This window comes from Acanthopagrus latus, chromosome 4 (genome assembly GCF_904848185.1).
Source record: "Acanthopagrus latus isolate v.2019 chromosome 4, fAcaLat1.1, whole genome shotgun sequence".
NCBI classification, from domain to species: Eukaryota; Metazoa; Chordata; class Actinopteri; order Spariformes; family Sparidae; genus Acanthopagrus; species Acanthopagrus latus.
Window position 1 is genome coordinate 14,650,090 of NC_051042.1, and position 21,106 is coordinate 14,671,195.

The 21,106-nt window shown below is 43.8% G+C and overlaps 1 protein-coding gene across 2 annotated transcripts in view; it reads right to left on the bottom strand.

The window, feature by feature from the left end:
* Window positions 1-7: 7 nt before the first annotated feature.
* LOC119018131 (Golgi apparatus protein 1-like) overlaps window positions 8-21,106 on the bottom strand; it is a 24,018-nt gene continuing 2,919 nt past the window's right edge. Inside the window, exons 2-27 of one of the 2 annotated variants that reach the window (XM_037095570.1) lie at window positions 17,451-17,480; window positions 15,090-15,176; window positions 14,536-14,751; window positions 14,143-14,346; window positions 13,371-13,442; window positions 13,092-13,278; window positions 12,412-12,629; window positions 11,858-11,979; window positions 11,593-11,694; window positions 11,164-11,317; window positions 10,931-10,948; window positions 8,983-9,120; window positions 8,658-8,744; window positions 8,478-8,540; window positions 8,106-8,219; window positions 7,488-7,576; window positions 7,184-7,301; window positions 6,874-6,966; window positions 6,568-6,705; window positions 6,088-6,211; window positions 5,861-6,003; window positions 5,538-5,639; window positions 5,216-5,323; window positions 4,827-4,947; window positions 4,566-4,672; window positions 8-3,709 (exon numbers count right to left, since the gene is read on the bottom strand). In XM_037095570.1, the coding sequence (XP_036951465.1) occupies window positions 3,542-3,709; window positions 4,566-4,672; window positions 4,827-4,947; window positions 5,216-5,323; window positions 5,538-5,639; window positions 5,861-6,003; window positions 6,088-6,211; window positions 6,568-6,705; window positions 6,874-6,966; window positions 7,184-7,301; window positions 7,488-7,576; window positions 8,106-8,219; window positions 8,478-8,540; window positions 8,658-8,744; window positions 8,983-9,120; window positions 10,931-10,948; window positions 11,164-11,317; window positions 11,593-11,694; window positions 11,858-11,979; window positions 12,412-12,629; window positions 13,092-13,278; window positions 13,371-13,442; window positions 14,143-14,346; window positions 14,536-14,751; window positions 15,090-15,176; window positions 17,451-17,480 (3,123 nt within the window). In that variant the 3' untranslated portion in view covers window positions 8-3,541. The remainder of the gene's footprint in view (window positions 3,710-4,565; window positions 4,673-4,826; window positions 4,948-5,215; window positions 5,324-5,537; window positions 5,640-5,860; window positions 6,004-6,087; window positions 6,212-6,567; window positions 6,706-6,873; window positions 6,967-7,183; window positions 7,302-7,487; window positions 7,577-8,105; window positions 8,220-8,477; window positions 8,541-8,657; window positions 8,745-8,982; window positions 9,121-10,930; window positions 10,949-11,163; window positions 11,318-11,592; window positions 11,695-11,857; window positions 11,980-12,411; window positions 12,630-13,091; window positions 13,279-13,370; window positions 13,443-14,142; window positions 14,347-14,535; window positions 14,752-15,089; window positions 15,177-17,450; window positions 17,481-21,106) is intronic. The other variant, XM_037095571.1, reaches the window with a different exon arrangement.

Here is a 21,106-nt window from a genome sequence, read left to right on the forward strand (position 1 = left end):
CCAAAGATATGAAAATCTGCAGACAATTTTATTAAATCGACAAATTTTTTTTATCTGTACAGCAAAATCAAATCTCACAATGATAAATCTGTTACGTCGTCATATTACATGGCATAATGTGAAAAGAAACAAACTGCACACTGATAAGGTTCGTACACGTAGAGACTTGCGCACAGAACCGGTTATGATATTCTCCTTTACTTCCTGTTAAATCTGATGCCACATACAGGAACAAAGATCATTTAGAAAAGCTGAAAGCGGCGAGCTGTTGGCCTCTGTCAGACGAGCGATCGGCTCGGCTTCCAGGTAGAGGACCTTTGCTTTTTTCACATGAAATCCTTTGAGAACGTGTTCGCAACTGACTTGCAACTTCAGCTGCATTAACTGTTGTAAATGAGAGGAAAAAAAAAACTGTGATCACTTTATCTATTTTTCCACGCATCACAAATGTTACATGCAGCCAAAAGCTGCAAATCTCTTGCTGACAGAAAGGCGTGGTTGCTTTTTTTTTTTTTTAAGAAATCTTTTTACAAATGAATGAGATGAACGAGGCTCACTGTCCAATCAGCTCATGTCAGCAAACAAACGTCAAAGCATTGCAGACAAGTAAAGTGCAAAATCAAATGTCAGATATTCATAAATCAAAAAGAACGACCAAAAAACCCCCCCAAAAACAATCATGTATGCATCTTCAGTTACACTTAAAGTTACAAGTCATGAGCCTGAAACAAAAACAACAATATGCTTATGGCTTGAATGTCTGTGAAATGCTGAGTGATTATTTTCTATCGGGGGGGGATTGTTGTAACATCAGCGTGAAGCCAGAACGTTTCCTCTTGCTTTATTATAATGATTTGATGCATTTCTAGTAAGAGCTTCACGTCCCCTGGTACAAGTGACGGATATTTTGCTCGAATGCGTCACGTACATGTATTATAGAAGTGCAAATGAACATCTGATCAGCCAGTTCAAGCTTCAGGCAACACTCGTATGTGGAAATAAGTCAGAATTATCTATATCACAATCAGTCATACGCAACTTTGATCTATAACACTCCAGTTCACTGTGGTTCTCCCTGATGCTGCACTTTTTTTCCCTCTCATAACTTAAAGCTGCTTCAGCTGAGATAAATAGATTTTTTTTGGCCACGTGGGGGTGAGCAGAACAAGACATTTGGTGGTGCACAGTGGTTTCACAAGAGCTGTCTGAAGGAAATTAGCTTAGCTTAGCATAAAGACAGGAAGCAGAGGGAAACAGCTAGCCTGGCTCTCGCCTGTAAAGATCACTGCTTACATGTTGTAGCTTGTTTGTTTAACCCAAACAGAAATCTAAAACCTATTTCTGTACAACAGTTTATATTTAGTACACTGCGTAAGTAAACTTTTCCATTGGTTGCCTGGCAACTTCATGGTAGGGCTGGGCGGTGCAATGGTGAAATCAAACATCATGATATTTTGTATGAAAGACCTCTACTGTTATTGCAACAATATTGTGAGGATGACTGTTGGAACTTTGACAAAATATTAACTCAATGAGATTTATGATAGATCATCAGATTAATAGTGTGTGAAGGCAAGTACTGGAACCGCCTAAGTGCAGAAAATTACATCACTTTACTGTAACGCAGTTTTTAGAAACCAGGAAAAGACAACAATCACGCCATGTGACGATATAATGATATCCGCCATCATGACTATACTGTAAATAGTCTCCTATTAAATTATTGATGCAGTGTCGATATATTGCCCAGCCTGACCTCGGACAAGTCGTTCAACCCTTCCAAAAAATAGATCCATTGCAAAACTTCCAATGAACCCACCACTCACTGTGTGAACGCTCACATTTCTGCTTGTGTTTGGGTAAAACAAATGAGATTTAGCTCGTTGATAAGAGATTTAAAAAGGTGTTAAGAGGTGTCTTCGTAACTTTTGCCAGAGCCAGGCTGTCTCTGCCACCTCCAGTCTGCATGCTAGGCTAGGTTAATTGTCTTCGGGTTAATTAAAACAAACAAACAAACAAACAAAAAGTTTCCTCCGACCCTGTATGACATGCCATTTCTAAATTATATGTGCCCATTTCAGAAAATGTTTTGACTGAAGTTTGTCTACTGTATGTTTACATGCAGATTGTTAGAGTATAAATGCAGAATCTGACGTTAAGGGAGCACTGTGTAGCTTTGGGGAAGACAGTTTAATCAATGAAGAGAAAGATCCTAATCGACTCCATCCATTTGCATGACCAAATAAACACACCAACCTTAAAACACAACAGTTTCATACTGTTTAACTTTGTTTATATGTGGCGGACCCTGCCACCTTTCTAGCCGCAAAGTTCTGGGACCTTACATTCCTCTGAGAACAGCTGGTTTATTCAGTTACAGGAAAAAACTAGATATTTCTATATTGTAGTATTACCTCATTAAAATTGTAAATATTAAAATTCTTGAGTTTGAATTCCCAATCCAACACTACAAAGTGCCCCTTTTTTTAAGGCCTGAGGGAACGCAGCCCGATGTGTTAGTAGCTCAGCGCAGGTTCACTGATGCGTTTTAACCTCTTGCATGCCGTCAACACACAAATAATCGGACTTTTGAAAATAAGAAAAGGAACTTCCTATGCAGAGAACGCCAACAGTCCCATGGTTAAATGCTGCATCCATGTTAACAATCACTTCCTCCCTCACAAAAAAAAAAAAAGAAAAAAAAAAGAGTTTGTGCACTGGCAGGTCGTCCGATTACAACATGTAGCCTCTTGTGTGTTACATGACTGATTGTGTTAAAGGCAACAGAGAACAGAGACTACACAGATCGTGATGACGATATCTAGAAGAATTTCCTTTAGGTGGCTGAACTAGTCCGAATGTAGAGAGTCGTACCTGTTGACTTGATCCCGTGCAGGAGTGAAGAGGACGGGAGGTCTGGACCGATGAGGAAATGTTTAAAAGCAACAGTAACATCACACAATTCAACCCCAGTGTTTTGACCCCTTAGATTTCAAGTTGCTCCGTATGCGTCTCAGGCAGCCACAGTCACTTAGAAAGAAACAAAGTCCTGTTGCTCTACATGCTCCAGTCTCCATTAAATATCACAAAAAGCATCAGGACTCAACGAGGGGAAAAGCGACCCTAACCTCAGAAGCAGCAGCCCTCAGTCACATCATGAACAGCGCTCATTTAGAAACTTAAAAGATGCCGGACGACCTCACGTCCGACCCCAATCGAAGTCCTCGGCAAAAGCCAATTCCGTGGGAGAAACGATGCGATCATCAAAGGAAAAAACAAAACAAAAAAAAATGCTCCAATCCGACAGTCAGTGCTCTCTGGGAGTTTGGAGATGCCCAAATGGAGATTTAAGGGTTTTTGATTTGATGCAAATATTCAGCAGCAGCCAATAAAACATAGGAGTTCCAGATGTGGGTACTGGCGTTGGCACTGTGCAGGTTGGCTGGTTATAGACCGAGCATCCGGGAGAGGAGGAGGAGGAGGAGGAGGAGGAGGAGGAAGAGGAGTCAGTCTTTTTCGAGGGGTCCGAGTGTTTCGCCCTCTACCGGTCCTTCAGTTCTCTCGTCACCCGCTTGGTGATCCGACCGCACAGCAGCCCCACCAGGAAGAGGACGCACACGCTCAGGGCGATCATGAGCAGGATGTAGTTCTTGGAGGGTGATGTCATCACCTGCACGGCCAGGTCGGAGAAGCCCTCCGCTGGCGCCACCTGCAGGACAGAGGGACATGTCACTGGTGCAGCGTGGAAACGTTTATATGAGCTGGTTCGAGAGACACCCCTAACCCCTAACCCTAACCCTGCAAGCTTTTTAATTGAATTGTCTCACCAACAGTTGGTTCGATTGTCATGCAATTGGTCCAAACATCGATTGTCCCAAGAAGATGAATTGTAATAACTTTGCTAATCTCCTGGATTTATCCTCTAACGCCATCATGAGTCCAAAGTATAGGCTGTCCAGTACTTTGGTTCATGATCAAATACCTGTAAAACTGATGACATTCCATGAACATCAGCTGTACTGAGTTTGTTGAGTTGTGCGCTTTCGGTATCCTAAACATATGGTCATGTTTGTATTCTATATCTATGTATTTTGAATCAATTCCCTCTTGTAGCTTGGTAGGGCACTCTGAATCTCACGGTATTGTCATGTAACTTTATTGTAATAACGGTGTGTTTGATTTGGTCACCTGTCAGTCCACCGTACCCACTCTAGCTGCTATAACTTCCAGGGAAACACTGGACACACCGGACGATGCATCGGAAAGTGGTGAAGGAAGTCTGTGGACTAGCTAGATAATATTGTTCACCTTTGTTTGGACTGCTCACATGTGATGGAACTTTGCCGTCTGCTACCTGCTCCGTTTAATAATGAAGACTCCCATGATCCCACGCTACCTCACAACATCATCGAACTCATCATTGCCTTTTTGTAGTAGTTTCGGATGAGAAATACATAGCAGCAGATATGACATACTGTGCAGTTAAGAGCCAATTTATAAATGTTGTCAATGAGTGTAAGCTGATGAGCTACTATACAAATGAAACGGTAATTAAACATGCTCACCTTGGCGGCGTAGCTCCACATGTCGATGCGGTCTTGAAGTCTCTTCTTACACTCCGGCTGTAGACGAACTCTTTTGTCCTGCAACGCCTCCATCAGACACGACATCTCTGGATGGTTGAGAGGGAGAAAACAAAACACAGTTAAAAAGATAAAGGCTCCAGCAACTCAGACGTTAGTGAGTCTCAGTTCCTTCACATCCTGCAGCAGGCCGGCCAGGAAAAGTTTTGTGCAAATGCAAATATATTATACGAAATCACCCACGTCGTCCTCTGCCGGGCGTGATGGCGGCACAGTGGTGTTTGAGGTCCAGAGCGCAGGCTGTGTGGAGGACTGGGTCCACAAAAATGTCGGCCTTGCTCTCCTTCAGCATGTTCAGGACTTCCTGCAAACAACAAGAATAAAGAAAGGAGGAAGAAACAAAGCTGCATCTCTGCACTGACTCTGAAGCCAATCAGACCATATTTTCCCTCCAGTCCACTGACGCCTGAACACAAATATTACATGATGTTAACTAACTTAAATGGTTGTACACAATGGTGCATTAGAGGACCTGAAACTAGCAGTCTGCTCCGGAACATTTGTGCATCGACACAGAAGTCTGACGTGCACTGGACTGAGTAAAGATGGTGAATAGTTTTTTTTTTTAAAACCTTTTTACAGGTGTCCTGTTTGATTTTCAGCAGGTTGACTTTGAGACACTCTTCCACCTGACCGGTCTGCTCCTGAGCTGCTGCCTCCTCCGCACACAGCCTGGAGATCTGCAGGAGAGGATTTAGGAAAAGGACATAGGGGAAGGAGGATGTAGGGAAAAAGAAGAAAAGGGAAAATGATGACAGTGAGAGCAGACAAAAATGAGGAATAGAAAGAGTCGGTTTGATGTGTGTGTGTGTGTGTGTGTGTGTGTGTGTGTGTGTGTGTGTGTGTGTGTGTGTGTGTGTGTGTGTGTGTGTGTGTGTGTGAGTGTGTGTGTACCTCATCTGAGCAGTGCATCTGCAGCTGTGGGTCCAGTCTGTAGTCGAGCGCTGACTCCTGGAGAATCACTCTGATCTGGTCTTCACAGTCTGGAGACAACCTCTGAACCAAACCCCAGCCAGAAAACACACAATTTAATACAGCATCTAGCAGCGATTCAGAACGTGTTTATTTAGTTTTACCAGTGCAATTAAAAGATGTGCGTATCTATTAGAAGCATCGCTTTTGATGTCCCATTTTATCATTTCACCTTGTTATTCTATTCTTATATCACTGTAGTCTGCCACGTTTTTAGGAAGCTGACTGTGCAGTCCTGGACTGACCTGGTCGGCGTATTTGAGTTTGAGGCAGGCGATGACCTGACCCTCCAGCTCGCTGTCCTCGCTCGCCTTGTTCAGGATGGGCTGGCAGAACTTTGGGATGTCGGCTCGACAAGCCTTTCTCAACACCGGGTTCAATCTGTAGTCTGGAGGAGGAGGAGGAGGAATTTGTTGAGTCAGGTCAGGTTCACGCTCACTGACACTTTCATGTCAGCAGGCTCTTCACTGACCTGTGTTCTGTGTGATCTGTCTCTTGGTGATCATCTGTTTACACTTGGGATCCATCAGCTCGCTGTTCTTGTTCTGTTTCAGACACTGAAGGACGTTCCTGGCATCCGCCTCGGTGCAGAACCGCTGCAGGAGAGAAGAGTTTGAAGGATCATTTAGATCTGTAATAACCACTGAGATCCGGGAACACGGTGGCATCGCTACAGCCAAGACACAAGCTAACAGTTCAACCAGATCATCTTAATGGCGACATGTCAAGGCAAAACTGAATGTGAGCGCACCGGAAATGCTGCTGATAGTCCCTCATTGAAGATAATGAAGTGCATTAACTCAAAATTTTGTCCTACAAGTGATTCTACTTTCTACTCCACGAAATTTATCTGACAGCAGTGGAACTACTGGTACCAAGAGTTAGAAAATCCCAGCGCTTATCTCCTCCGTCTCTTCCCCCTCCTCCCCCTCCTCCCCCTCCTCCTCTTTACCTTGATCATCTGTTTGCAAACTCTCATCAGCTGGTAGTCGAGCTCGGGATCGCTCATCTCCACCTCCTGCAGCCTGAAGATCCGCTGGTGGCAGCGCTGACTGAGCTGCTTCTTCTGCTCCTTCAGACACTCGATCATCTGGGGAGCAGCGCAGGGGGCGAGGAGAGAAATGATATGATGGAGGAAAGGGGGAGGAAGAGAGACAAAAGACAGATGTCAGAAATCTCTATGATAACATAAAGTTTTTAATATTCGTGTTTCACTGTGTGTGTGTGTGTGTGTGTGTGTGTGTGTGACGCCTCCTACCTGAGCGTTACCAAACGCCACGTTGGGACACAGACGACTGATGTCGGACTTACAGGGATCATACAGCTCTGGTTCCAAACGAATGTCCTCCGACTGCGAGAGAGAAGAGGAGAAGCAGGAGTTGTACTGTGGCTGTAAAATGTCCGGGTGTTACTTTAGCCTGAGAGTTTACCGGTTTATTTGATTATTTGTATAGTAAAAGTTGTAATCAGACTTTGTTAAGAAACAGATAAGTGACGATAAGTCTCTGTGTGTGTGTGTGTGCGTGTGTGTGAAAGTGTGTGTGTGTGTGTGTGTGCGCGCATGCTACCATCTCCAGCTCCTCCACCCGCAGCTGTTTACGACACTTCAGAGAAACTCGCTGCTCCTTCACCTCCTGCAGCGTGTCGTTCCTCACCGTGGTGCTGAGACAGATGACGACATCCACCCTGCGGGTTGACGGATATGGAGAGTGTGAATTATGTCCCTTCAAATCACATCAGATGGATAACGCTCAACACTCATGCGGCGCAGAGAACAAAACAAAAGGAAAGACGGAACAAAAGCTTCAAGTGGAAAATACGTTTGGATTTTTCTGCGTGTTTTTTTTTTTCCCCCCCGGCAACTGAACTCACTTCTTCTTGATGTTCGGACACAAGCGGAGAACATCCTCCTTACAGGCCATCTTGAACTTGTAGGAGAACCTGAAGTCCTTCATCTGGATCTGAAAGATGAGCACAGCCCCAGGGACATTTATTGATATGACTTATCAAACAGCAACAACCCCAGCAAAATGGCATCTTCTTAATTCGACATTTTTGCGCCTTGTCACCTTAATCTGACGTGAAACATGTCAGAAAAGATCAGGCGATACATGTCAGTGACAGAGAAGAACACAGAGACACTAAGGAGCAAATCTCTGATAAGGCGACACAATCCTCTAGATTTATAATACTTTGAGCAGAAATATTTCCAAACCAGAACTATTAACTTGTGCCTTCAACTATCTTCCCAAACTTCAGTGAAATCTGTCCAGAGGTTTTTTTTTTTTTACATCCTGATATCGAACAATCTAAAACCTCCTTGGCAGAGGCGACACAGAGAAAGATCGTCTGGATTTGTGATCTCCTAAGTCAGTCAAGTGGACACGGACACCGCGGTAAGTTTGACGTAAGCTAATTAACAGGAAATGAGAAAAGCAAATTAACATCGATCTCGAGGGAGAGAGAAAGAGATAACGGATGACAACTGACCAGCTGGAAGTGTGTAACGCCGACTGCGCACTTCTCATTCATCTCCTTCTGGTGTTTGTTCTGAACCAAACACTCCATCAGGTCGCCTGTATCGATCTGGTTATCGGCTACATCCTGCGCACACATACATACACACACACACACACACACACACACACACACACACACACACACACACACGATGTGTTATGTTATTATGTTTAGAATTTAAAGTTTCTCTGGTGTGAAAACCTGATTCTAATGTACAAACTTTAGACTCACTGCGAGACTACTGCAGCAGATCTGCTTTCAATACATTACCAGATGTTTGGCTTTGGCTCGTGTGCCCCCCTGTGTGTTTTTGTGTACAGGTAGAAAAGCACATGCACTCACGTGGCAGTGGGCCTGGGTGACGGGCTCACAGGCTCTGATGAGCAGAGCGTCAATCTGGATGTCCTGCGGCAAACAGACGGAGAAGTTAAAAGTGTAAAGCTGAGACAAAGAAACACACTTGTTTGAGACCTCAGCTGCTCAGGTGAACATTAATTCTAGTTTCCACTTAATATTAATGACCTCTGACTCCAGCTCGGTCAGGTTGCCCACAACCTCCCTGCAGGCCGACACCAGGTCCTCCAAATGATCCTGCAGACACTCCAGCTCCTGAGCAAACACACACACACACACACACACACACACACAAACACACACGGTGGACAGTGGTCAGCAGTTAAAATATACATGATCAATGTTTGAAGTGTTTTAATTCAGACGAACACGGCGAGAGGTGAGATGAGCTGTTATGATGAACCAACAACCACCAGAGGGCGCCCGCAGAGCCAGCGCGGGGTTAAAATAGGAAACCGGTGTCATCAGCAGTGGCGGTGTGAGTCCGTCTCACCTGTCCAGCGTCCGTCTTCTCGCTGCACCACTTGCCGAGGTCCGTCATGCAGCGTTTCTGCAGCTCGGGGTCCAACTTCACATCCAGCGCCCTCTGGTGGAGAATCCTCTGAACCTCCACCTTACAGTCCCGAGATAACTGCAAACACACACACACACACACATAAACTTCTACTGGAGCCTGATGACACTGGACTGTTATTGATATTTCAGAGACGGAAAATGCGATCATACATCATCAGCAGATGTTCATTCAACATAAAACATTTTTGATGAGGATCCTTTTGATTTTGATTGTTAAAGATTGTGACCGGAATTAATAATATGAATCTGTCCATTCTTGCGAAGACCCTCGCTGGCACACCCAGACCCCTGAACCTGCATTCATCTCACCCAGCTCTGATTGACCTAACTTGGCACAAAACAGTACAGAAGGTAAACACACACACACACACACACAAACACCCCCCCCCCCACACACACAGAGCTGAAATGATACATTGGCTGAAAATTATTTAGAAACAAGTTTGAAACTGATGTGAAGAAAAAAATGTCCGCTACATTTCTGTGAATCCAGCTTTCTTGGAACTGCACTCACTCTTGTTTAAGACATGATTTTTTTAAATTTTTTTTTCGGATTTGTCAACAATATAACCTAAATGTGTTGCCCACTGTTGAACGACTGCTGTCAGTAAAAAACTTGAACTGGATTTTGACTTCAGCCTTCATGGATGTTTAGCTGGCTGTGCAGCTGCGCTCCTACACACACAGTGAGTGAGGGCAGGGGAACGTATATTTACCTAGACATTACACTGAGTCTTCAACGGCTCTCTGAAGAAGTGCGAGCCAATTAAAATGTCCTCACTCTCCAAAAATGTGCTTACATACACATGTGCGCGACGATTACCGAGAGCGTATAATCACATCAAATCAGGCTGTCGGGGGGTCGTCTCGCTGATGTGTGTAATTACCAAAATCAGGGCCAGGTGGACCGTCCCACTCATTGTTTCTCTGTGGGCAGACCCTGATTACATGGATATCAGGGACAGTCAGGCTTCATCATTACATTCATTTGGCAGCTGCTTTTGTTCAGAGTGCATTCCTCTGAAACAAACAACTGAGAATATGCTTAGCAGTGCCACAGCCAGCAAGTCCTCAGACTTATTCTTTTTCCTTTTTTCAGGTAGGGAGATCCAGTTCCCTCCACTGGATCTGGATGCAAGCTGATCTCACGTGCCTGTGCCGGCTTCCAGTCACTTTCTGAGATACCATTTTTTGCTCCTGTCTCCGGCTGTATTTATCGACATGGCCCTGATTTACTGGACTGACGTAACGCCAAGATACACTGGACCGGATTTACAAACGTGGGCTGCAGTTTTCATTGAGTTTGCAGCCACAATCTTTGTGTATTCAGCAGCTGATTTACTCAAACAGCAGCCGGTCACAGAGTCGCCGCCTGGCCTGAACCTCCAGAGCTCACAGTCACAGACCAGAGGTGGGATTTCTATGAGACCACTGAGCTCAGAAAAGTTCATTACAAAATATATGAGAAAATTACTATTATAATTAGTATAATAATTATTTTGTCATATCTAATTATTGGTGCATTATGAGGCAACATTAGCATTTATCTTAGAGCACCACCGTGCCTTTGTACGGCCTCACAGACCTGATAGCATGGCTGTAGACTGAAAAAGAACAAGGCTGCTTGAGGTTGAAAGGCTGTTATATGACATTATTTATTTATTATTTATTAATTAAGTTTCCACCAAAAATACACAAGTGATTTGAGTCGCTGCTGTCGGAACACTGTTGTAGGTTGCAGGTTAGTGACGCGGAGCATCAAATTAAGCTGCCAGACGAGGAGTCACCGCCATCGTCATCATCTGCAATTTAACCCTTCACCACGATCAATAATGATTGGTTTAGGTGCACAACAGACTACTTACCACCTGCTCTGGTTTCACCTGGTAAATGTAAAACACATGAGGGTTACACCTGCTGATGCTACACACACCGACCCTCACTATCAGTCAATACTCTGGACATTAGAGTTCAAGGAATACAAAACCACATTAACAAAAAACATTTGTTAATGCTGATAAAATACATCAGAAAATACTTGAAAACCTCTCAGTGAGAAATCTGTGTGTGTGTGTGTTTGTTTGTAACGTCTTCATACCCGGCGGCCCTGCTCCTCGGTGCGGTAGGCGTGGCGGTACAGGCAGGAGAAGACCGCGCCCGGCGGCATCAGCTCGCTGGTCTCGTTCCAGCCGTGTGTGTGACACAGTCGGGCGGCGTCGCCCTGACACTTCTTGTACAGGATGGGGTCCAGCCTGGGGGACGGAGAGAGGGCCTTCATATGTGTCATACCAAGTCCATCAAACCACTTCTCTCCTCTGTTCAACAGCTCAGAAAATTATTGTATAATTATTGTATGAAGTTGGAATTTTTGGCTTCACCTCAAAGTTCTGAGTGTCAAATTTAGAATTCAACTTAAATCTACTTCCTTCACATCATTGTTGAATCTTTGACTCCCTTTCACATGGACCTAAAACCTCTTACAATATGTCGTGCCCAGGTGGCTATTTGGATCTCAGGGCCGACTCACTTCCAGTCTCTGGATATAAAATACTGCAGCTCCAACAGTCTGTGTTCACAGTCCTCCACCATCTTCTCCGTGTACAGGTGCTCCATCAGGCACGACAGGATCCTACAAACACACGCACGAAAACACACATGCACATCAGATGATGATCAACTGATTGTCATTTAGAGAATATTTAGCAACGATAGTAAGGATAGCTTCAATGCATGAAGTGTGTGTGTGTGTGTGTGTGTGTGTGTGTGTGTGTGTGTGTGTGTCACCAGCTCACATTGGGTCTCCGTTGCGGATGTGTTTGCAGGCGGTCTGGATGACGGACTCGCAGGCTTCGTTTAGCGCTCGGTCGATCCGGTAGTCGGCACCGGGGTCAGCAGACTGGATCAAAGTCTGCAGCTGCAGTGGAAACATAAAAATGTCAGCAGGAGGATTTCATTCGTTGTTTTATATTTTATTTATTAGTGAACTGACATTGTGTGTATTATCGCCTGTTCAAGATGTATGATAAACAACACTGCGGAATATTCTATACATTTCTATCATTTTTGCAAGAAGGTTGCAGTGACGACTTGGCCACAGGCTAAAATCCTTTATTTTATATATTTAATCTAAATATGGGGAAAAATGCCCTGAAAAAGAGCCGCAAAAGCTTCAAATTAACTTTCTGGTGGACCTCACACAGCTGGGATAAAAATGGAATTTAACGATCTTAATAAAAACCGACCCAGCCACAGTAATAATTCAAGCCATTAGTCAGCGACAGTCCCGCCTCACAGCTGTTCCTTTAACACTAAGGCATCACAGTGAGAATAACGGCTGCAGTCTTACGGCGCTCTGACAGACGCCGTCGACGGTGGTGCTGCGGTCGCCTCGTCCGATCCTCATCAGACAGTGCAGCGTGCGGCCTTTGCGGTGCAGACCGGAGCAGTGAGCCTCGATCTCTGTCCGGCAGTGCAGCACGATCTCCGGACTGAGAGAGAAATCCTCCATCAGCATCCGCCGGTAGTCCAGCATCTCGCCCTGACACTCCCCGCTGACCGGACGACCTGCACAGCGCAAGATCCAGCTATTAATGACACAACTTAGCCCTGGCGACACAAAAGGGCTCCATACTTACATACTTTATGTAACATTTATGTACAGTGTGATAAAAGTAGTAGAATTATTGTGACTCTCTCTTGTTTCAGCAGAGTATCAGTGTAAAGTTTTAGACTGAGAGCCCTGAAGCTCTGCAGATAACATAGAGGAGGCAGAATATTCATAACACACCCACATCAGGATTAAGAAACTTGCTGCAGCATTATCAGCTGTTAGCATCGTCTACTGCAGTGAAACTAAAGAACTGAGTGTTTTAACAGCATCGCAGTCATTATGTACTTTACTGAGAGTTGCATGAATCTGTATCGCAGGAGTTCGCTGGACTCCGTGGCCCTCGACTGTCATCAGGAGGCAGAAAGTTCATGTGTCGTACTTTGATGATCTGGAAGTGAACCACTGGTTCCACTCACCGCGATGCACAGCAGCCTCCAGGCACAGCAGCAGGTACGACAGCCGGGCCTCGCGGGCTCGCGGCAGGTTGGTGTCCAGGCTGCAGCGCTGCTTCCTCAGGTCCAGCTTACAGGCTTTAGCCAGAGAGTAACTGACTCTGTAGTCCTGAGAGATCAGCTTCTGACGGGTGGTCAGGGCGTCACGGCACTGTGGGGGACAAGGAGAGTCTGATTGCCCGAAACAAGGTGATACTTGGTGATACCGACATGGGTGGGGGGGAGAAATCGGGTCAGTCGTACCTTTTCTGACATGGCCTCTTCAAATTTGTGATTGAACAGACACTTGTAGACTTTTCCTTCTCCTGCCTGAATCTGTGAAGATGAGAGACAAGAGAGAATTTTTTTTAATCATTATTTCCAAACAGATTTTCAAAAAGGGATAATTACGTCTTTTTTGGTCCCTTTTGTTGTTTGTTTGTCAGTTATCAGAACAAAACTATAAACATATTTTATGGAATTTTGTGCAAAGTAAAGCTGAAACTGTTAATTAGTTGTCAACTATTTAATTAATCCCCTACTTAATCAATCAATCAATTAATTGTATCACAAAAAGTCTAAATTCTCTCATAATAGCAACTTCGATGTGAATATGTTCTGGTCTCTATGACAGTAAACTGAATATCTTTGGGTTGTGAACTAAACAAGACTTTAAAGGAAGTCATCTTTGGCTTTGGGAAATGCTGATCTATATTTTTCACCTTTTTCTGAAACTTTATGGACCAGACAACAAATTAGTTAATACAGAATATAATCAACCATTTTATCAACAATTAAAACAAGAGGATTTCTTCACACTGACACAAAGTGGATTCATTTTTTACATTTCCAGCATTCTGTAATAAACTAACTGAACCCAATTGAATAAAAAATCTCATTCAGTATGTGTATTTTCATGCATATTCATTCTCTGTAATTCACCCTCATTTCAATATCATTTAGATTCAGTGAAGCTGTTGTCTGTGTTATTGCTTTGTGGTGTGAAACCCTGCAGGAAGCAGTGGATTCTCCTCACGTTCTGACAGAATCTCTCGCGGTCGTCTCTGCAGGAGAAGTACAGATGCCGGTCGAGGTGAAAGTCGTCCGACGACAGCTCGGCCACCCGCAGGATCGCCTTCTGACACTCCTCTTTGATTGGCCGAACGTGATCCTGCTGCTCCGCCTCCCTCACCAGCGCCTTCTCCAGACAGGAGATCACCTCACCCTGGGAGTGGACGTCCTGATGAGAAACAGGCAGATGTAAGACAGAGCACGTGTAGATTCACATGAAATCAACCAAGCTCAAACATCACTGATGACCCGCTAGAATTGTGTGGTGGCGTCTATACACACACACACACACACACACACACACACACACACACACGCACACACACACACACACACACACGCACGCTCGCTCTCTCACCTTGTGTCCCACGTTGATGCTGCCGCAGTGCAGGCTGTTGATGTCTTCTTTACATTTGTCCATGAAGCCGCAGATCAGCCGATAGTCGCTGAAGATGATGCTGGTCATCTTGGTGATGTACTGGTTGCACTGGTACTCGCTGATGTTGCCGCGGTGATCCACCAGGCAGGACACCAGGTAGCCCCTCCCCCGCTCCTCCTCGTTACACTCCTTTATCTGCAGGCAGCGGACGTGATGGCAAACAGGACAGACGCAAAGACACAAAGGAAAATATTTCTTCATACAACGTGTAAAGAGGTCTATGAATGTCTGAGCATTGAGATTACTGATATTGTGCACTATGATGACGTGGGACTCACTTATACCTTTATTCAGTAACTAAATAAAAACTGTGAACAAGCTTAATCAGTTCGATCTTAATCTAGTCTGTCATGTAAATCAGTGCCCAAACGCCCACTGCGCTGTTTAAATGACGTCTGACAACACTTCAGACTGACAGCTTCACTTGACTTGACAGGAAGCTGAACCCTGAGCCTGCGGCGGTGCAGACTGACCTCAGTGATGGTGCTTTTGCAAACCTCCGTGGCCACCGACTCGAACTTTGGATCTGTGGTCAGATTGAGTTTATAGTTCCACAGGAGCTGCAGGAGGAAGGAACAAGAGAAAAGAAAGAAAAAAAACAAAACAAACACATTTTCAGAATCAGAATCAGTTTGATTTGCCGAGTAGGCGAACATTTCAAAGTTAGTTTAGACTAACCCTGAACCCAACACTGACCCTGCAGATTTCTAAATGTCTGTCTTGCCCTCAGATTCTCCTCTCGTCTCTCTTTCTGTCGTTTCAAACTGAAGCAGTTGTTGTTTTGTTTTCCTGCCAGTGAGGCTCCAGGTGCCGCAGCCGCAGATAACAGCAACTGACAGTCAGACCGCCCAGAAAATACCACCACAACAAAACAACACAGTGTGTGTGTGCGTGCCTGCGTGTGTGCAGCCAGTGCTTTCCGATGCTGTAAAAAGAGATAGTCTGAGTGGTCCATTAACCTTGTGGCGTTTCATAAACCTGTCTGCTGTTAAATACTGTGAACTCTGAACACTCGAGGTTTATCATCCAGACGAGCTTTAGGAGCCTCAAAATGAGGGAAGAAGGTGTCAAACGCACAGTTTGTGAAGGTTGAAAGAGAATTCTTCAAAACTCTTCTACTTTTAAGAGTGTGGGCGCCGACTAGTGAAGAGATGACATGAATGTTAAGGTGTTAAAAAAAAGTTTCCTACATTCCCAGAGGTTTGAAACGAGCAAATATCAAATACTTTACATCCAATATTATGAGCTAAGAGGTTAACAATCCTCAATCCTGATCTTTGGGGCTGTACGATGTCATATCCTGTTGCATCATCCTACAATCGAAATGGATTTACGTAGGTGTGTGTGTCGTGGTCTGTGTTAAATGTGAAAGGTTAATCCCTTCTGTTAATTATTAGCCTCTAACGCTGACACTAAATGTGGGTTAACATCACTGAGAGTCTCCGGCTGTGCTGCAGATCTGTGAGTCATAACATGACACCACACACAAACACATCCAAACATCCTCTCTCTCCTTTAAACACAAAAATGTGTCATTTCTGCCGGTAGGGGTCTTAAAAACAAACTAGAGCAACATCTAGAGGACTAAACACCCATCTGGATCCAACCCATTGAACTTTTGGGATTAAAAAGTGGATTTATCTTCACTCCTGTTTATCAACCTGACTGCAGCAGCGATCTGCAGAGGTGATGTTCTATAATGATGACTGCTGACTGGATCTGGAGGGGAAATGTACATTACCTCATGAACGTAGCATTACAGAGAGGGGAGAAAGATAAGTGGGAACCAGAGTCTGTGGTGAGTGCTGAGTTGAGTGACAGCTGACCGGTTTTAAGGCTGTTCCCTCATCAAATCGTGCTCTCTCACGGACATATTATGCCCTTTCTGGCCATTTTCCATCTGTCTGCATTGCTGCAGACTATGCCTGAGTGAATTACCCACAGTTCATATTTTTGACATTCAACAGTGTTACATCCACTGGATGCCTAAAGAAATAAGCTATAATGATCTGGATGGCATCATTTTTCTATATGCACGTTTTCTATTATTAAATTATTACCTAACATCTGACATTTTCCCTTCAAGCTGATTCTCCACTTACATCACTCAGTTTATTAAAGAACAAAAGAGCAATGGGCTTTTGAAACAGCATGGAACTTTTTTACTGAAACCTCCGACTGCATACGTTTCTGTTTGCGTGTACGGTCAGACTATATGTATCTTAAAACCCAAAATTAAAAAGGCAAAATTCTACAAGGTTAAGTGAAATGTCCAAAAACTTACCAGGTGACATCAGCTATGTCCCTGAGGGCTCAGGGCTTAAGGCTTTGGGACTGGGCGACAGACACACACACCCCTCAGTGTGTCAGCTGCTATCTTACGGCTAATGTACAGAAAAGCAGCTAATCCGGCCGTTTAGAGTGAATAAAGACTCAGAGGAGTAGAGGGAAAAAACACAAATGATCTTGCAGTTTAATTTGTGTCACTGGTGGTGAACACGCCATTAAAAAAAAAACACTACTGCAGATGAAAATCTATTTGATGTTATTAGTTTAAGGTTTTATTCATGTTGAGTTTAGTCTCATTCTCTAAATTACCCATATCGGAAGTAACAACAGGCGACCAAATGGAGCGCACGTTACCTTGAGTGAACCTCTGGATTTCTCTCGGTTTGAACAGGGTTAGGGTTAGGAAACACTCGGGATAATGTATATATAACAAAACCCTGTTCATTCTTAGACTTCTAATGCTGAATTCTTACACATCATACCTATAAATGATCCAATAACGAAAAGAATACTCTGAGGATGCGTGTGCTGGAGGGAATACTTACATGGTTACAGTCGGGAGCAATCTCAGTTTCCTGCAGGAAGACACACAGAGAGAAAAAAATGAACGGCTGGATTTTTTGGGACACTTACTATTAAAAAAAAAATAGAATCAAGCTCTTTCTGTGTATTTACAGTATGTGGGTGTGTGCATATGGTAGAAGAAGAGGGGCAACAAGTGCATACGCACAGATCTGCCTATTGGTCCCCTTGCAAAAAAACACAATATTTAAGCCAAACCTGACCACCGTCTGTTTGTGCTGCTGTGTAAGATGCACTGTACTGTGCTGTGCTGTGCTGTATGGAAACTGGTAGCAATATCACATCGAGCGACTGGCACAGGGAGACGTTTATGCGCTGCAGTTTCATGCGAACAAAGCGACAGAGGCTCTTCACAGACACATCCTTGACTGTCAGAGCAAACACAGCGGGGAGAAGCTGTTCGTACAGCTTCACGTCACTTCGCAGTAAAAGAAGACACGAAAGCCACTTCACGTCAACTCCCCTCAACCCAGAGGGAACAAAGACAAAAAGCCTCCTTCTGACTTTAAAATGCCATTTCCACTAAATGTTTCAGAGACAGAGGGACAACCGCAATGAGGAAGACAGACCCTCAGTGGCTTCTTAGATAAAAATGTCTAATTAGTTCAACTGTGGGTTATTAATCAAGGAGGAGCCGCTCGGTTCACATCAAAGGCTGCTGAAATGAGACCAGATTAATCACACGGACTGATCAAACCGGAGAGGCGACAGGGCTAATTGTGTCTGGGGGTGATGAGACAGAGCTCTCTGTTTATATCACAGAAAAACACAATGTGATTAAATCAAGGCAGAGACTCTGGGACTTGGAAGTTGGCGACGTGAAACCAACCACTACATTTAAATTCACAAAAGGGGGTTTATTGTAGGTTTTACTGTAACACAAATGCCCGTTGCGCAACATTCTTCCTCTGTGTCGTCTGCAGCACCAGACCGTGAATAAAAGTCTTTCAAGTGACTACATGTTTTCTTGCAGCGTTGCACCCACAGAGATTTGTCTACAAGCCTGTAGCGCTCCAGGAGCCTCTCCCAGATTTCACTGTTTCAGTTTCAGGGCGCATTTCCAGGCCTTACCAACCTTGTTTCCAGCAGCAGCGAGCGGCGAAAAAAAAAAAAAAAAGCTCTGATGTATCCACGTGCTCGCCGACGCAACGCAGACGCACACAGTCAGCGCCACTCACAATAATTGTCAATATCCTTGAATGAATGACCCCACAAAACCTGCCCAGCTCGCTGATGAACAGTCTTATAGAGGTTTCTTGATTCATTTTGAATTGCCCAAGTCTGCCACCAAGGCTGAAGGCAAGCCACAAAAAACAATTCAAACCAGATGTTACTGTCATTTCTTTATCCTTTACTTGAGCAGGAAGTTTTTTTAAGATTCTTTGATTGTTTTTTCACAAAAGAAAAAGGAGATGTGTGTCCTCTCTGTGATGCAATACAAATATGCTCCCAGTTCAGCTTTAATCTTAAATCTTATCTGAAATCCTTTGAGACTAATGTATTTCGATGATAATCAGGATTAGATTAACAGTGGACAGGATAATCGCAACAACAAATGTTCATATCGTCCCATGCCTAGATGGTAGGGACAGTTTTTGTCAAAGTAATATCTAATGTCATACTAGTTGTTTTTCGCAGGTCACTTCTTGTTCAATTTTAGTCACATTTACAGTCTGAAAAACAGACTGTCAGTTAGTTTATGTTGAAGAAATGGACATTTCCTGCCACAGTAATCATCTCACCATCCCATGGGTTCATCTTGTGAAACCATGAGAGGCTTCCAGCCCCTAGGCAGGGAACCACTCAGGTACACAGTGACATGATGAAAGTCTTTATAAATGGACCGCCAGCATCTGCATGTAGGGATTGATAATCAAAAAAAAAAAAAAACCTGCTGGCAACAGAGTGAAAAGCTGCACTGACAGAAAGCTGTGCCTCCCTCTCTGTGAGGCAGAGTGAGGCTGTTTTCTAAAATCCACACAGCATCCTCGCACACTGTCAGTCCACAGTCAGAAAGTGACAAACTGACTCAATGACCACTAAAAATGTCCACAGGGCTCTTTGTGCCGCGACAAAGTGACTTCCCGTTCAGTAGTCAGTGACTGCGTTTCCTCAAACGTCTCTCAAGTGTCGGATTTCAGGGCTTAGACCACCACAAATATATACCCAAACACTGCCTGTTCAGTAACCACACGCTGCTTCACTGCCAACGCTGCGTCTCGGCTGTGTGTGTGTGTGTGTGTGTGTGTGTGTGTGTGAGAGTGTGTGTGTCTGTTGGGGGGTGTCTTTCTCTGGAGAGGAGGCAGATTTATAAGAATCATTTACCTCTTCAGGAGGCCACAGCTGTTATAGAGTTGAAGCGCTGTAATTATCTCTGTAAAGAGGACATCGCTCAGGAGGAGGAGGAGGAAAGGGGTGTGTGTGTGTGTGTGTGTGTGTGTGTGTGTGTGTGTGTGTGTGTGTGTGTGTGCGCGAGTGTGTTCGTGAGTGTGTGTGTATTTGACGTCAGCATGGTGGGGGAAGGTGGACTCTGACGTCAACACGGTGCTCGAGTGACAGAGTCCAGTTTTATGTTCATTCTTTCGATATGTGTAACTGCAAATCAGCAGTTTTCAAGTATTTATCAATCAATAATGTATGGCATCAACAGTTGTAATGTCTACTATGAAGGCATATTTTATATCATTACAGTTATAGCTGTTTAATAAACATATACATCATCCAACTCTAATGGAAGCAAGTAACCACTGTGTTTGTATTGTTCACATTTACATGCTGACTTTAGAACACGGTAATATTTTATTTTGAAAGCCACGCATCGGCTATCAGGTGGTTTATTCTTGTCATATTCAATATGGTGATTTGAAGTGGTGCAATTTCACAACCATGATCTTTGTGAATTTGATTTTGGTGCACAAATGAATAAATAATCAATTATATACAGTATAAATACATTCAAGCTGATAAAATTCTGATAAAAAAATAAATCAACCAACAGTCAGGATTGATTCAATAAGGTACACTTATTAAATGCTGAATTTAAGTGCCTGTATCCAACCAATCCCATTCGAGCAACCTGATTTTTTTTTCTAAATATATACTTAAATCTTCAGATGCAAATTTCAACTGAATTTGAGAAACTTGAATTCAGTTGTTTTAAATAGTGGACACCTACATTTTATATTTAAATTGATGAACGCAAAAAACAAAATAAATAAAAAGACATCACACAAAATCAAGTTTTTAAAATTGCCCTAAACCTGAAGATGTAAATTCAAATCCATTCAAAGAGATAGAGATTAAGTGTCAACACTGAGTACTCAAATCATTTCACCTTTTATAGACTGGACGGAATAAACTGGGTCCCTACTCTTCATCACATCTGACATCTACCTCGACTAGACCACAGTCCAAAACTCTGAATGACAGAGAAAAAGAAAGAGGAAACAACTGCAGAATTCATCAAAATGCCACTTAATGATTCTATGTATTATTTAAGGCTGCAGCTGAAGATTGCTTTCATTATCAATGAATCTGCCAAACATCCTGCCAAATCTGGCCTTTAAAATGTCAGGAAACTGCCATCGCTAGTTCATAATGCCCGTAAAACGGCCTCTTC